The sequence below is a fragment of the Tinamus guttatus genome, unplaced genomic scaffold (assembly GCF_059628265.1).
Source record: "Tinamus guttatus ecotype Peru unplaced genomic scaffold, ASM5962826v1 Tinamus_guttatus_pri_ptg000439l, whole genome shotgun sequence".
NCBI classification, from domain to species: domain Eukaryota; kingdom Metazoa; phylum Chordata; class Aves; order Tinamiformes; family Tinamidae; genus Tinamus; species Tinamus guttatus.
The window spans coordinates 765,484-781,081 of NW_028288973.1; the positions used below are offsets into that span (position 1 = coordinate 765,484).

At 53.8% G+C, this 15,598-nt stretch overlaps 1 protein-coding gene across 1 annotated transcript; it reads left to right on the forward strand.

The window, feature by feature from the left end:
* The first annotated feature begins 735 nt into the window (after positions 1-735).
* PLA2G6 (phospholipase A2 group VI) lies at positions 736-14,744 on the forward strand. Its single transcript, XM_010224154.2, has 16 exons — positions 736-1,039; positions 1,580-1,795; positions 2,551-2,731; positions 4,108-4,295; positions 5,165-5,261; positions 6,208-6,390; positions 6,605-6,713; positions 7,292-7,444; positions 9,324-9,414; positions 10,223-10,386; positions 10,900-11,050; positions 11,209-11,345; positions 11,956-12,110; positions 12,533-12,700; positions 14,026-14,099; positions 14,452-14,744. The coding sequence occupies exons 1-16, from the start codon at positions 831-833 to the stop codon at positions 14,594-14,596; spliced, it is 2,421 nt and encodes an 806-aa protein (XP_010222456.2). The 5' UTR covers positions 736-830; the 3' UTR covers positions 14,597-14,744.
* Positions 14,745-15,598: the final 854 nt, after the last annotated feature.

Genomic DNA, 15,598 nt, shown 5'->3' on the forward strand with positions numbered 1-15,598 from the left:
AAAAAGAAACGCGGGAAAAGGCCGTAGCCGCCGTTCAACCGGGCCCCACACGCAGAGGGGCGGCGCCGTCGCCCCTTTAAGAAAGCGACGGCGAGCCCCGCCCCTCACCAAAATGGTGGCGGCGTCGCGCGCGCTTCCGCCCCTCACCAAGATGGTCGCCCGCACATCCGCCATTACGTCAGGGCGCCCGGCCCGGTCCACCGCGCAACCGCCCCTCGGCCCCTCCCCGCGCTGGCCACCTCCCATTGGCCGGCTCGCGGGGCGGGGCCGCCTCCCATTGGCCGGCTCGCGGGGCGGGGCCGCTTCCCATTGACCGGCTCGCGGGGCAGGCTTCGCAAGGGCGCGCGGCGGCCGCTGGTGGAAGCGGCCGTGCGGTAAGCGCGGGGGAACGGGCGCCCCTGGCCGCGCGCGGGGCATTGTGGGCGCTCGTGGCGGCGGTACCGACCCCGGGCCCGGGCCCAGGCCCAGGCCCAGGTGCGGCCCAGCCCGGCTGCCCCTTCCGTCGTGCCCGGCGCCTCGGGCCTTCGGGACCCTCCATCCCGTCACGGCGCCTCCCGGGCGCAGGGGTTCCCGAGGCGGGTTGGCTCCGGGCGGGGGTGGTTTTTTCACCAGCCCGGGGTCGTGGGAAGCAAAAGGACAAGGAGCAGCTTGGGCTCTCCCAGGAAGGGCTCCTAAATCAAAGTTCTTCGTAGCGCTGGGCTTTGCTCCTGGTGGTCATTTGCTCTCGCTGTTCTTCTTGTGGCAGGTTGCTGAGGTCAGGGAGTAGGACGGGGCCATCTGGCCCCGGCTGAGGTTGCAGCTGGGTTCCCCCAGACCCCCTCTGTGGAAAGATGCAGTTCCTCGGCCGGCTCGTGGACACTCTCAACAGCGTCACGCAGATATTCACAAACCCCTACCGGGTAAAGGAGGTGTCTGTGGCAGAGTATGCGGCCCATCCCCGCGTGAGGGAAGAAGGCCAGATGGTCCTGTACAGGAACAGCTCCGCGCACTCCTGGGATTGCCTCCTGGTGAATCCTCAGAGGCCCCGGGTCGCCTTCCGGTAAGCGACAGGCTGCCTTGGCCTGCTTGGTGCTCCACGGGCAAAGGAGAGATGTGGAGTGCTGCTGCCTCTCCGCTGTGGTGGTGCTTCTGGTCTGTGGGTGTGGGCTGAAGTGTTTGACCAACTCATGGCCTCGCTAGAAATGGGAGGTCCCTGTGAGTGCTGGTCAAGGAGCAGTCAGAATAGCCTGCAAGGAGGAGGAAGGTGTCACCTGGCAGAGCTCAGCCGCTGTGGGGTGCGGGCAGCCACGTAACAGGCCCTCGCGGCTCAACATCCGTCCACAGACACATCCACTTGTGCTCAAAGTTTTTGGTGTTTTACAGTCAGGAGCACAGGGTACTTGACCCCAAAATTTAATGTGCCTCAGAAAGAGTGAGGCTGCTCTGCCTGCCTGGCAAACTCTCTTTCCCATGGTGCGAGTCTGCCATGCAACAAGGAAGAAGAGGAAAGCCCTTAGCACTAATGTTGGGAGGCATTTATCTCTCTCTGTGCAGGACTTGCATTCGCCTTTGCCTTTCTTTCTTCTTGCCTCTCCCCCAGGCTCTTCCAGCTCATCAACGAGGGAGATGCAGCTATGCATTTTGAGCAGTATACCAGGCAGCTGCGCCCCTTCTACGAGAGCTCTACGCAGCCCTTGCCCTTGGAGGTTCTCCAGCAGCTTACCAACTGCTTCCGCAACCACCCCAGCTGGTCCGTGGCCCACGTGGCTGCGGAGGTCGGCCTTCATGAGAGCTTCCGGCACAACCACGTCCTGAGGCAAGAGGCACTTGGGAGCCCCTGCGGGCAGTAGGCTCAGGAGGGGAGTTTAGGCAAGATCGGGGCATTGCTGTGCCTGTACAGAGGGAGCTGCTGCTTGGAGAAACTTAGCACCTGCGGTTACTGCAGTGGCTGAGCTTGCAAGTTTTGCTGACCTTGGTATCCGGAAAAACCGAAATGATAGCAAAGAGTGTCTGGTGGCCTCTCTAAGTTCACTGTCAGTCTCTGGATCTATTGATGTTAAAGCCTAGACTGTTAGTGTGTGAGCCAAAGGAGTGAACAGCTTTGCCAGCAGCACGAATAGAACATGGAGCTGCCCTTCAGAGGGTTTTGGGGCACTGAATACCACAAGAGAGGACGTAGGGTAGCCCTAGCTTTGTGGAAATGCGTCAGAGGGGCACAACCCTTTCTGCTTTTTCCTGGGAGAGATCCATTTAGGCAAGGGCAGATCTGCAAGGAGTTAGTGGCCTGGGCGATTTATCGCAGCACCTTTTGGTTGCTGCCTCATCTTGAGCCCCCCTTCATGAGGGTGGTGGGAGACACCCTGGCAGGCAGGACAGCGGGCTGTGCCACAGGGAGAAGCAGTGGCAGGCCTGGCACTGCTTGGTAGCACTTCCTCGTGGCCCTTGGTGGCTCGTACCAGTCAGGCCCATCACAGGTCTCAAAGGTACCTTGGCAGCGGCCGCCAAGGAGTCTTGGTGGGCCCCTCTTTGCCGCCCTGCCTCGGTGTCCTGCTGACTGCTCTCCTTCCGCAGCTGTGTGAACAGCACGGAGAGCGAGGAGGGCTGCACACCACTGCACCTGGCGTGCCGACGGGGGGACGTGGCCTGCCTGCAGGAGCTGCTCGAGTGCCACGCGCGCCTCGATGTCGCCGACAGGAATGGCGAGACTGTGTTCCACTACGCCGTGCGAGGGAGCAGCCCCGAGATCATCGAGGTGGGGGAGCTACGAAGCTGGGGCTAAAAGGGATCTCCCCTATGCTGTGAGGGGGGAAGAGAGGAGAGAAGCTCAGGGCTGCCCAGCTGAAGTGCTTCAGGCTGCTCCCGTGAGCACTCGGTGCTGAGTTCAGCCCCTTCCACCCTCTCTGGTGGCGCAGCTTCCCAAATTCCCGCCTGCAGTGAGGCAGGGATATAGAGCAACAGATTCTTTACCAAGCGTCCTTCAGTGTCATCTGCTTTAGGCCTTAGTCCCGCTTTTCCTCAGGTTCTTGGCTGTCCCCTGCCAACAGGTCTTTTAGCTCTGGCTGCTTGCTCTAGAGGGGAGCCTTTGGCCCTGGTGGGGCAGCACGTGGTGCCTGCCAGCTCGGAGCGCCTTCCTTGGCAGCCCAGCATCTTGCTTGTTGAACTGAGTGCCATTGCACGGGGGAGAGGCAGGGGAGATGCAGCCTGAAGCCCAGGGCTTTCTCAGGTGCTGCAAGGTGTTGGGCAGAGTGATGGGGTTCGTAAGGGCATGAGGGGCGTTCCACGCTGGTTCCTTAACGGCCATCAGTTCTTGAGCGCTGAATGTGGAACAGGCTCTTGCCCACACCCGTGTCCCTCCTGTTGCCCAATGCCTGCTGTGATATTTCTGCCAGCCAGACTGTGATGGGGTTTTCTCATGCGTGACTGGGGAGGGATGATGAGCAGGGCACTCAGGACCTTTGTGTTAACCAGGTATCATCTTCCTGTATTTCACTTTAATACCAACTTGGCTCTTTGTTCAGAGATGCCTTTGGTTCTAATCGGTCTCTTGCCTGTTGCATTTCTCTCAGTTTTTCCCTGAACCGAAGAGGGAAGCTCTAAATTCCTGCTTTTTCTAGTGCACTCTTGTGCAGGGTTGCTTGAGCGTGGAGGTGGGGTATTTTTGTGTAACTTGCCCACTTGGCAAGTAGCAAGTGTGAAACCTGCGGGGGGCAGGAAAATCCCTTCAAACATCTCTCCACGTGTATATTTTAAACAGAATCCTGTTTGTGGTGGCAGGCAGTGGTGGGGCTGCAGGGGAGGCTGAGCTCCTGCTGCCAGCTGGCCATGGTGATTGATGGGCCTACAGCAGCAGATCAAATCTCTGCTTTCAGTTAGTGCTTCAGGTAGGGCTAAAGGAAAAGAGCAGAAAATGCAGCTCTCCTTTTAAGAGAGAAAACCAAGTGCGCTTTCATGATTCCCATTTTGGAAGAAGGGGCAAAGAGGACAGGCTGTGCTGGTGTCAGGAACACAGTGCTCCAGAGGAGCCCGATGCTCCAGCGTCCTCAGAGTTTGGGGAGAGAGACAAGTGAGTGCTTTCTGTGTCTTTATTTTGCTGCGTGGGTGGATGACTTTTTGCCCTCTTTCTCTCAGCTCCTGGGAAGAGCCCCAGCCGTTGGTTTGAACCACCTGAGCCATGAAGGGCTGACCCCTCTGCATCTTGCTTGCTTTCTGGGCAAAGAGGATGTGGTTTACTCTCTGCTCAAGTGTCATGCCAGCTGCAACATCATAGGGACCCTGGGCTATCCCATCCATGTGGCTCTGAAGTACTCCCAGAAGGGGTAAGTAGCCTTGCTAGAACAGGGTTTTTCCTCTCTGCAGCAGATCTGTCACTGCTCTGTGTTGCTCAAGGCTGGATCATTCTGGGGCCAGTGCTTGGTAGGCAGGTGGCCTGGGTTGTCTTCTGCATCGCTGGGCTGGCAGAAGAATGGAGATGTGCTGGTATGGTAGAATAAGGCAGAAAGTTGTCTTTATTTTTTACCTGTTTTTCTCCTGATGTCTGATCATTATATAGAGGTATAGAGAAAACTAAAAATAATGTTTGTGGAAAACCTTGCAAAGTGAGCTGTGAGGGGCTGGTTTAGCAACACTTCAGCGATATTGGTACTGCTGTACCTCCATCTTTCAGACTGCTCTGTCGCTGGTAAGGGTTTGTTCCAAGCTTTTCATTGCGCCTTTCTCTTGCGGGCCAAAGTTACTGCTCATCCTTAATAATGCTTTCTGGAACCGACTTAGTGTTGTTGACTTAGTGCTTCCTCCTCCCACACCTCCCCCCTTGGAGAAATAGGAGTCATTTTTGACTTCTAATTTGTGTAAGTATTTACCTACTTTAGCTTTTTTTCCCCAGAGTTTTCTGGAGAAAAGGTGAGAGAGGAGAATTTTGTCTGAGCTTCAAGGCTTCCAGAAGCCCTGCAGTCCTATACTGGAGAAATACCCCAATGTAGCCCCACAACTTGGTGCTAGGAAGGCTCCTTTTTGAAGAGAGTGAAATGACTGCTTTGCTGTGGAGGAATTTAAGGTGTCACCCAGGAGCATGCTGCAGCTGTAGGGTTATCTGAAAGGCTCTGGGTGGGAGGCAGGTGCCGGCATGAACGGAGGTCTGAAGTGGAGACGACTCCCACAGATCTCTCTGGGTTGTTGTGTCTGCCAGGTGTGCCCAGGCCATCCTCGAAGCAGATGCCAGCCAGGTTCGCTCCAGGGACCCTCGCTATGAAGCCATTCCACTGCACTGGGCAAAGAACGCAGAGGTAAATAGAGCCAGCGCCCTGGCAAGGGCCCGGGCCGCCACTCAGCACCCTGGCAGCTGCATAGTTCCTTCCACCAGTGCCCTGTCCCTTTCCTGCATGCATGTGTAGAGCCTTGGAAGTGCCCAGCTTCAGCCAGCTGCCCAAAATGGAGTCCTGCTGCAGAGGTGGTTGGATGGATGTTTGATTCTCATTGCCCTGACCTGATCAGTGCTGCTTGTTGTGGGGATGGAGTGGTGGATCCTTGCAGTGAAATGAACTGACTGGCTCATCCTTGTACTCTTTAGAAGTGTTGGCTCCTACCTTTTCTCTTTGCTGGAAGAACTGTAGCCTGGTTGCTAGACTCTAGTTACCCCTGGGGGGAGCTCTGCTCTCACTATCTGCCCATTTCAGGGAAGGCTGCAGCAAATGGATGTTTTGACAACTGCAGAGGAAGTGCGAGGTAGGCACAGAGCTGTGGTGTGGGGGTTACTGTATGTCTCTTGCCAGAGATGGCCTGATGAGGGATGTGATAGGCAGTGCTGGAACACCAGTATGGAACTCATCTCAAGGAGAGAACATCCCTATGGAAAGACCATTTCCCTTCTGCAAATCCCTCTGGGAAGTGTCTAGTGGAGGAACTGAGCAGACATAAGTCTGCTTGGCTTATAAAGAGGAGAAGGTCAAAAAGCAGACATTTTCCTCCAGTCTGCAGGGATTTTGGCCCAGGTGAGGATTGCTTGATGGTGGTTTCCTCATGCCCCCGTTCTCCTCATTGAGCTTAGCTGTATAAAACCCCAAATATTTGAAAGCTTTAGCCAGGTTGTGAAAACCACCAGGGAGTTATCTGCCTAGCAGTTGCATCCAGCGTGAGGCTTGCTCCCCTTCACCTGCTTTGCTCGCCCCTTTGCCCATCCGAGTTCCCAGACGGGGGCCCTCACGGCTGCTGTTTCTCTCCCTGCGGGCGCAGCTGACGCGGCTGCTGCTGCAGCACGACTCCGAGGTGAACGCTGCGAGCCGCACCGCCGACACGGCCCTGCACGTCGCCGTCAGCAGGGGCCGCTTCGACTGCGCCATGGTGCTCATCACGCATGGGGCCTGCGCCAACGCCAAGGGCCAGGATGGCAACACGCCGCTGCACCTGGCCATGAAGGTGAGTTTTCTGCAGTGGCTGCTGGGGAGCAGGGAGATTTTTTCCCCTGAAGGGCTGAGGCGGTGGCACATTTCTTTGAAGTCCTGACTGTTTAGGTGGTGGGTGCATTTCTTTGGGTGATCTCCTATGAGTGCTTCAGCTAATGAGGAGGGAGGGAGAAATAATACAGCTGAGGGGAGCATACCCCTTGACTAAACTTTCTTTTGTCCCCTAGCAAGACCATCTAGACATGATCAAAGCCCTCATTGTGTTTGGAGGGGATGTGGAGATCCCTAATGACTTTGGGGAGACCCCAGGGCTGTTGGCAGCGCGGAGCAGCAAAGGTGAGAGACGTTGGCAGCCCTGCAGAGGCTCCTGTCCCCTGTGTTGGCCAAAGCAGTGTCTTGGGGTAGTGACAACAGGCCAAACATGAGCAGCGCTTCTCCGAGATGCTCTCCCAGCTTCCAGTTGCTTGTAGTGTAGGTGCTTCCTGAGCTAGTGACTAGGCTCTGTATTGTCTTTGAATTTCTCCTCTATGAGACAGAGATGAAAGAGGAAAAGCTGGCACATGTTCCTGCTCTTCAAGCTGTGGTGCTGGCCACTGCAGGCCCGCAGCGGGAGGTGCAGTGCTGCTGAACTCCCAGGCATAAGCAAGCATGGGCTGTTCTTCAAAAGCAAGAAGTGTGTGACACGCAGCCTGGGAGCTGCCCAGTGCTGGGTGCCCCTGCTGGGTGCAAGGCCTGCTGCCTACTCATAGGGGAGGGATATCCTGGACCTATTTTTCCCATTCCCTGAGTTATTCCAGGGGCTTTTTGAGGGTCAGTGCTGCTGTGGATTTGGCAGCACACCCTCCTCCCCTCCCTGGTGTGTGCATACACTGATTCTCTTTCTGATCTCTGTGACTCCCTCCTCGTCACCTAAGGTGCGAACCGGAAAGTGCTCTTAGACCTGCTGCAATCTGTAGGGACCGAACGCTGCCACCCACCCAACCCTGACTCCCCATGTCTAGCACCACCTGCGGCCTCCCTCTTCCTGGAAGGGCAGCCTCCCCCACGGAGCAACTTCAGCAGCTTAGGTAATGCCTTCCCTGGCCCTCCCTTGCTCTCCCCCCATCTTGCTTTGCAGTCCTCTCTCAGATCTCTTCTCCAGGCTGCCAGCATTCTGGGGGCTGTCTTCTCGCTCTCACTTTTTCGTGACTGTTCTCCTTCAGCTGTTGCAGGATTCGGGCTCTTCTCTCTGTTTTTTTCCAACTATGTAAACTCTGTGAACTGCTTTTGTTCTATAGGCGTGACACTGTGCAGCTATGTAAAGAGGAAAGGGAAAACAGATTTCCTCACCCCACTGGAAGTGGCGTAGGCTGTATTTGCCTCTATGCCCTTTGTCCACTAGATCGTGTACAGATGGGGAAGAGCTTGCTGGTCTTCCTGGAGGACAGCTCAGTGTCATATCAACTGGCACAAGGAAATTAGAAGTGTCTCATTCAGATCCTGGGGATCAGCTTGGAGAAGGAAGGGATGCAGTTTAAGGAGCAGTCATCCTGGGCACTGAGTTGACATTATGCATAGGAAGAGCCAAACTCAGGACATCTGGTTGTGTCGTAGCTCATGCTTTGTATCACCTATGCAGTTTGTGTGAATAAGCCCATGGGCCTATATTAGCTGTTTGGGATATCCTCCTCCAGCAAGCTCTGTAGCTCAAGCTGAGGCAGTGTAGGCAGTTACTGTGTGGGTTGTGTGGGTGAATCGAAAGGGGACACATGAGGAAATAACAGCCCCTTCTGGTCCAGTGCTTCTTTCAGCTTGGTGCTCTTTGGTGCAAAGGGCCCTCTTTGAGGCTAAAGAAGAAGCCTCCCTCAGCTCTGGAGTGTGTCTGTCTCCCCAAGTCCCACCAGAACTGTCTTCAGGCCATGGTTTTGTGAAAGTGCCTCCTCTAACTCTGACACACTGACAGAGTAAAGCCCTTTTTGACATGGACTGTGGCCCTTGAAGAAACTCCTTACCATGTTCCTGTGCAATTTATGGCCACGTTCTCATTCTGGGCACTAGCAGTATTTGACTTCTTCCCCTGTTTTTATTGTTGGTTGGTTTGTTTTGCTTTTCTCTTGGTTTCACAGGCCGGCCTCTCACCTAGGTCGGACTGGACCCCCACATGTGGGACGGCCTGGGCTTGCATCAACAGAGGGGTAGTGAGAAGCCACCCTGCCCCCAGAGCTCTCCTGCCTAGGTTACCTTGCAGGAGTAGGCCTAGGCTTTGCCCCATAGCTTGCAGTAAGCTGCATAGAGGGCATGCTGCTGGGCTCTGCCTTCCCTCTCACCTACCCATCTGCTTTTACAAATTCTTCTTTGCCAGTGCACCTGCAGGTGTCTGCCCTCCAGGATGGGGCTGCTTCTCTCTGGTGTGGCTTGAGTTTGGGGAGGAGAAGGGCAGGGTATCTGGTGGCTGTGGGTGAGACATGTCCCCTGCAGGGAGTTTTATCCCATGGAGAGGGGAGTTAAATGTTTTCTGTGTGATTATGGTAGAAGTCATTTACTACAGACATGGGAAGTTCAGGGTATTCTGGGCAATTTTCTGGGGCAAAGGAGAAAAAAATAAGAAATAACAGGGTTTTCTAATTCATTGTAATTTGGACTAATATCGCTTGGAAGTGCTTGCAAGAGGGCTCAGATAGCAAAGTGGTATCACTAGGATAAAAATGATTCTTATGTCAACATTGCAGTGGTGGAATGGGTTTGCGAGGAGCATCTGGAACATAGTGGGAGTAAAGTAGGCAAGGTCAGGAGGAAGCCCTGTTCTACTCTTTGCAATCCTACTGCTGCAGATGAAATGAAAACCAGTTTTGAGTCCCTTTCCTCTATAGCTGCTGTAAAGATGCCTGCATCTCTGTCTGTCTTGTGCACGCTCACTTTTTTGAAATCTTTATTTGTTTTTCCTCTTGCACATTCATGGCCCTGTAGGATACCAAGACCTTCTCTATGTTTCCGCGGTGGCTGGACAGTTGTTTAAGACACCAGACTTTGTGGACTCACCCAGCGAGGGAGGGAGAAAGTAAGTAAGAGGCAGCTTGTGCATGGACTTCTGTGCAGCTTGCAGGTGAAAGCTGTGTATACGAATTCCTCCCCACCCACATGTTTCAGACAGCTGCCGTTATTTAGCATCCTTCAATACTGCATTTTTTTTGTGAGAATTTCCTCCTCCTCCCTGTTGTGGTAAGTCTCCATTCTTGTAAGCAAGTTCTGTTTCTGCTCACAGCTCTGGAGCTTCAGTGAAGCCTGAACTCAGCAGATGAAACCTGTGCTCCATCCCTCCCCTTTGCTACAGGTTACCACTGTTTTGGCTTAGTGATTCCTTATCTCCCTGTGCTGCCCTGATGATCATCCAGCTTTGCCAGCTTGTGCACTGCCTTGGCAGTGTCTCCACATCACCTGGGATGAAGCGAAGGGAGGGCTGGCACTGGGGTGGTCAGAGACCGGATTTGCTAGCTAGCATTTGCTGCTAGGGATCTCTTTTTGCTCACAAGGCAATATTCATCACGTGCAAGTCCCTTATTGCACAATGTTTCTAGCTTGCAAATGTCTCTAATACAGGGCAAAGTTAGAGATGTGAAAAAGATCAAGCAGTGTTGCCCCAGATATGATGCTTATTTGGCCATATTCAGGATGGGCCTACTTGGTTCAGTCCTACCTGGATCTGAGAAAGCACTGCTGGGTTTATGAATGAGCCGATTCTTTTGTCCATAGCAGCATTTTTGTTACTGCTCTGGTTCCCCCACGCTGTGGGTTGTGTTCCCATGTGCTGTACTGTGGTTTTGTAAGCAGTGCCACAGCCCCTGTGAGCCTTGTCTCTCTCTATGCAGACAAGACCGCCTCCTGTGCCTGGATGGAGGGGGCATCCGGGGCCTGGTGCTCATCCAGCTCCTCCTGGCTATCGAGAAGGCTGCGGGCCGGCCCGTTCGGGAGATTTTTGACTGGATCGCGGGGACCAGCACTGGGGGGATCTTGGCCCTGGCTATCGTACACGGTGAGGGCAGCGCAAGTAACGGGGCCCGTTTTCCCTTCCGTGGGGCACAGCGCTCCTCCGCCTGCGGGGAGCAGGAGATAAGAGTCGGAAGCAGCCCCAAGAATGCAGACTGAGGCTTCTTGCCCTGTTTAGAAGGGAAGGGGCGTTCATGAATGAAAGCCTGAGTCTTGTTTTTGTGCTTGCTTCTCATGTGAGCTGGTCTAGAGCAGCTTTCTGGCTTTGGGGAAGGTGTACGGTGCAGGAGTGCCGTTCTTCCCCCTCTCCAAGGTGGCTCTGCGGCAGCGTCTCCGGCACTCCGGTGGTGGGAAGCAAAGCTCTGATCTTGTCCTTTCTGTTTAATCTTCCCAGTGCTGCTGGGACAGGCAGCCAGGGGAAGGGATGGGACGGGGAACAACGCTTCCTGTTGTCCACTGGTTGTGGAAGGTCCAAGCTCTCTGATGCTCTGTTTGTTCTGCCTGCCTCTCCTGTCACTCTGTGCTCCTGCTGACGCTGTTGCCTGGTTGCCTGTCTCAGGGAAGTCCATGGACTACATGCGCTGCCTGTACTTCCGCATGAAGGACATGGTGTTCCGGGGGTCTCGGCCCTACGAGTCAGAGCCCCTGGATGAATTCTTGAAGAAGGAATTTGGGGAAAACACCAAAATGACAGATGTCCGAAAACCCAAGTAAGTCCTGCAGGGGGTGGCACTGATTGATGCTTTCCCAAGAGTACTGAGTTCAGCCTCTTAGAACAGATCTGGAGGAATGTGATGTGCAGGAAATTGGAGCCATAAGTGTGTTGTTTTCCATTTTATCCTTATTCTGTCATGTCCTGTCCCCCTAGGGTCATCGTGACCGGGACGCTGTGTGACCGGCAGCCAGCTGAGCTCCACCTCTTCCGCAATTATCCTGTCCCCGAGACAAAAATCTCCACAGAGTACAAGACCACGGCATCTTTCAAACCACTGACTCAGCCAGAAGGTAAGTGCTGGCATCCTGAAGTCCAGGTGGCTGACTGGTGAGGGTCCTTCCTTTGAGAACAGGACACTGATGATTTCTTTTCCTCTTGCTCTGAAAATCAGGGTCTCTCTGGAATGGCTAATCCTTGATCTTGACTTAGTAGCTTGATCCTAGAGGTGATTCTCTTTTCCTCTTCCCTCCTCTCTTGCCCCCTCTTATATTATGAATAGGGGCAGGCTGAGGAGATTCACTGGGAATGAAGTTTGCCAGAGGAGGTGAGTACATTTCCTTGTGTCCTCAGGAGCTGGCTAGTATGAAAAGGCTACGTAACTGAAGGCATGCAGCTGTCCTCAGCTTGCTGCTTTTTGTCCAGCAAACGTAACTGGATCACACTCATCGTAGTGAATTTGGCCCAGGTACATGGAAAGTGATGAGAACATCTTTTTAAAACAGAGTTGCATATCTAAGCAGAGCCCCTGCTGCTGGAAAGAAGAGGTGCAGAATCTTCTGAGATCACAAGCACCTTCCTCCTGGCCGCTTGGCATCGCACAAGCGAGTAGGGGATGCTCTTTGCCCGAAGTGACACGGGAGATGGGCAGAGAGAGTCCCCTCTGCTGTTTTCTCTCTGCAGAGCAGCTGGTGTGGCGCGCTGCCCGCTGCAGCGGGGCAGCTCCCACTTACTTCCGGCCCATAGGCCGCTTTCTGGATGGTGGGCTCCTGGCAAACAACCCGACCCTTGACGCCATGACGGAAATCCACGAGTACAACAAGACGCTGGTCAAGAAGGTGAGGGAAGTCCTGGCCCTGCGATCTGGCTTAAGGAGATTTCTGCTCCTTAAAGGCAGTAACTGCGCCCTGTAGCTGGGACGGTGGGAGATTTTTCCCCAACAGATACTGAGCCCTTGTCACTGATGGAGTTGGATCATTTCATGGCTGTCTACTCCCAGGATTTTTCTGGGAGTAGAGTTGGATGTAGCTGCAACGTGCAGGTGGCTGTAGCTTGAGATGTGTAGCAAGGGGCAGGAAGGTGGGAGTGCTGCTTTATGAAGGCTCCTAGGTTATGCTCGTCTTGCCAGGCAGTCCTAAAGAGAGGAGATTGTGGGCTGGGTAAGAGGAGGCTTTTGAGCCTTTTGCTATGTCTTATAGAGCCTCCCTAAGTGTTCCACCTCAGTTGCTGATCTTTATAAGCACGTTTTGTTTGTCTGCAGGGGAAGAAGCAGAAGGTGAGAAAACTGGGGCTGGTGGTTTCCCTGGGGACCGGGAAGCCTCCGCAGGTGCCAGTGAGCTCCGTGGATGTCTTCCGCCCCTCCAACCCCTGGGAGCTGGCAAAGACCGTCTTTGGGGCCAGGGAGCTCGGCAAGATGGTGGTGGATTGTGTGAGTACCGGGAGGCAGGGAAGGGTGGGAAGGAGCCCTGTGTGTGCTTGTGAGCGGGAGCAAGGATTTCCCATGCTTAGGCCCTTCCTTTGGAAGGAAACTATTTTCCTGGAACTACTCTGACCACGACCAGTTCAAGGAACAGCTGTAGTAGTTGGTGACCTGAGAACTGCTGGAGCAGGTGGGACTGAAGCCCTGCCTGCCTGGCAAGTGTTTCAGGCACAGGGAAGATGCGCTTCCCACAGCAGCTAACAGGCGGGAAGGGCTGTTGTCTGTGTGTAGGAGAAAGGGAGACTGCGACACCATATGGTCATCGACAAGACTCGTTTATTGAACATTCAGTGTGCACTTTTATACATAGCTTAATTAGGTTCATGCATATTGCAAGGCTTGAGCTCAGGATAGGTTAGCTCTTATTTGCGTCAACTCTTTGCCTCCTTATCTGACTCTCCGCAAGATCTCCTTATCTCTTAGTCAGCAGTCCTTCCACCCTTTCAGCTAGGCCTGGCGCCCTTCTGCCCTTTCATCTAGGTCTGGCGCCCTTCTGCCCTTATCTGGCTTGCTCACAGCATGACCACTGGCCTTCAGGAATCCCACATCTGTGCACCCTAGGAAGTTAATTCATTAGACTCCCAGGTACTGCTTCCTGGAGGTGTGAAACATCATCTGAGCAACCTAGCCAAAAATATCAAGCCTCAGAAAGCAAAATCACTTGCCTTAAGGAAAGTTTTGTTACTGCCACTGTGAGAATAAGCTGGTGTTAGAAAAGTGAGAATGGCACTAGTAAAAAGCAGTACTTTGGCACCATGGTTAGGAGTGTAATAGGTATATGTTCTTGCAAGCTTCAGAAAGAAGCTCATTGAGATGTTACAAATGAAAACAAGCGAATGAAAGCCAGAAAGATCAGAATTAAGGTTCTGGCTATAGATTTAATTCTGCTGCTTGATCTTCTTTCAGTTTCCTATAGCCAGAAAATACCTCGGAGGCTTCATCTGCCTCCATTGTCTTTTATGTCAGGCCTCTGTGGGAAATTGTCCCAGGACAGCCCTGCAGCCCTGCAGCCCTGTGGGCTCTCCTGAGGTTGAGCTTGTGGAACATCAGTGCATGGAGATAGTACCAAGGAGTTGATCTGGAGCATCTCAGTGGTTTCTTTAGGGGAATCTGCTCTTTGCTGTGCTGGGCATCTTTGCCAACCAGGCTGCCCTTGCTCCTGGCTCTCTCTTTCCCCGCGTGGCTTGTGCCGCTCGTCCTGGCGCCAGCGCGGTGTCTCGCGGCCGGGGCAGAGCAGTGTCACAGCGGGCTCTCACCACGCTCTCCCCCTGCAGTGCACCGACGCAGATGGCCCCGCTGTGGAGCGCGCCAGGGCCTGGTGTGAGATGACAGATGTCCCGTATTTCCGGTAAGAGCTTCCTTCCTGCGTCCTGCAGAGAGCTTTTTTTTAGCCCTCTCCCTTCAGACCTGGCTGCGGCGTGAGTCATCCCAAATCCTGCCCTCGCCAGAGGGTGGCCTGCCCAGACCTGTCTGAAATAGTGTCAGCTGCTGAAGCAGGGTTTACTATCAGTGGCATCTTGGTCCTTGAAGGAGAGGCAAGGCCATGGCCCTGCCCTGCAAGCCTCCCAGATAAAGGGGAAAGAGAGTCCTTGGGAGCAGGAGCCGGCGGTGTGTGTGTGTTTTGTCTCGTGCTGAGCGTGTTTTGCTGCCTTGTTGCTTTGGTGCCTGCCCAGCTGGTGATGCTGTCCTGGTACACACAGGTTGAGCCCGCAGCTGCACACGGACGTGATGCTGGACGAGGTGAACGACACGGTGCTGGTGAACGCCCTCTGGGACACCCAGCTCTACATCTATCAGCAGCGGGAGCAGTTTGAGCAGCTGGTGCAGCACCTCCTTGCCCGGTGACCCACCTGGAGCTGCCTGCTCTGCGCCCCTGTGTCACTGGAGTGGATGTGACTTGCTCTTGAACCAAGATGTTGGGGTGAGGGAAAGGATTACTACTAAGTGGGAGTTAATATTTAAAAGGCAACACAACGATACACATGCACATGTATTCAGGACAGCTGTGGAAGGCTCATGAGTGGAGGACTATTCTCACTGGGCTGTTGCTCGGTCTCTGGTGTCTGTGCTAGAAGCTCCCCTCAGTCTTGCTGCCCTGATGCGACTGTACAGCCCTTCCCTGCAGTTGTTGCTCCCACTTATCTTGTGATCCCACAGTTGGAGACTGTCTCCTTTCTGTGCAGCGCCTCTAAGGGCCCAGCACCACACACCTTTCCACATCACAAAACAGTCCAGTGCAGACAAGGCTTCGAGGATTAGTTTTCCTGCTTGGCCTAAGATGTTCCAGTGTGCGCGGTACAGGGATAAAGGGATTCTTCTTTCAGCACACTCTGTTTGAAGGGGAGTAAGAACTTTGCAACTTTCTCCAGTAGATCTGGACACAGCATAGTGCAACTGGCCCTCAGAGAAGGGGAAAACTTTTGTGAATTGGTTGTATTTGGTAACAACCTTTCCCCTCAGATGAGCTGGCAACCCAGGTTCTCATTGTGCCTCGAGGGGGGAACAGACCCCAGCAGAGGTGATGTCTGATGACTGTTTTGTGCCCTCTAACTTGTTATGATGCTTAAGAAGAGGGGCAGTATCTTAGCTGCACAGGGAGACTTGGGGTCACCAGTAAGTTGATAGTTTGTCTTTGTGCCTAAGGTGCAATTGAAATGCTCTGAGATCACTCCTACCAATAAACTGACCATATGATTTTTTTTAACTTTTGCTGCTGAAAACCTCATCATGGCTGACTTCTGCATTACTCCAAGTTTTGCAGTGTTTATTAATGATTTATTTATCAAGTGAGTTCTGAAGAAGGACTTAGAAAAAGTGCAACTGTGAATTCTTAATACTTTGTTTTTG

Coding starts and splice junctions, on each gene's coding strand:
- PLA2G6 (XM_010224154.2), top strand. CDS start 831: ATGCAGTTCCTCGGCCGGCTCGTGGACACTCTCAACAGCGTCACGCAG. Junction 2,732..4,107: donor GCAGCCCCGAGATCATCGAG/GTGGGGGAGCTA, acceptor TCTTTCTCTCAG/CTCCTGGGAAGAGCCCCAGC. Junction 11,051..11,208: donor ACAGATGTCCGAAAACCCAA/GTAAGTCCTGCA, acceptor CTGTCCCCCTAG/GGTCATCGTGACCGGGACGC.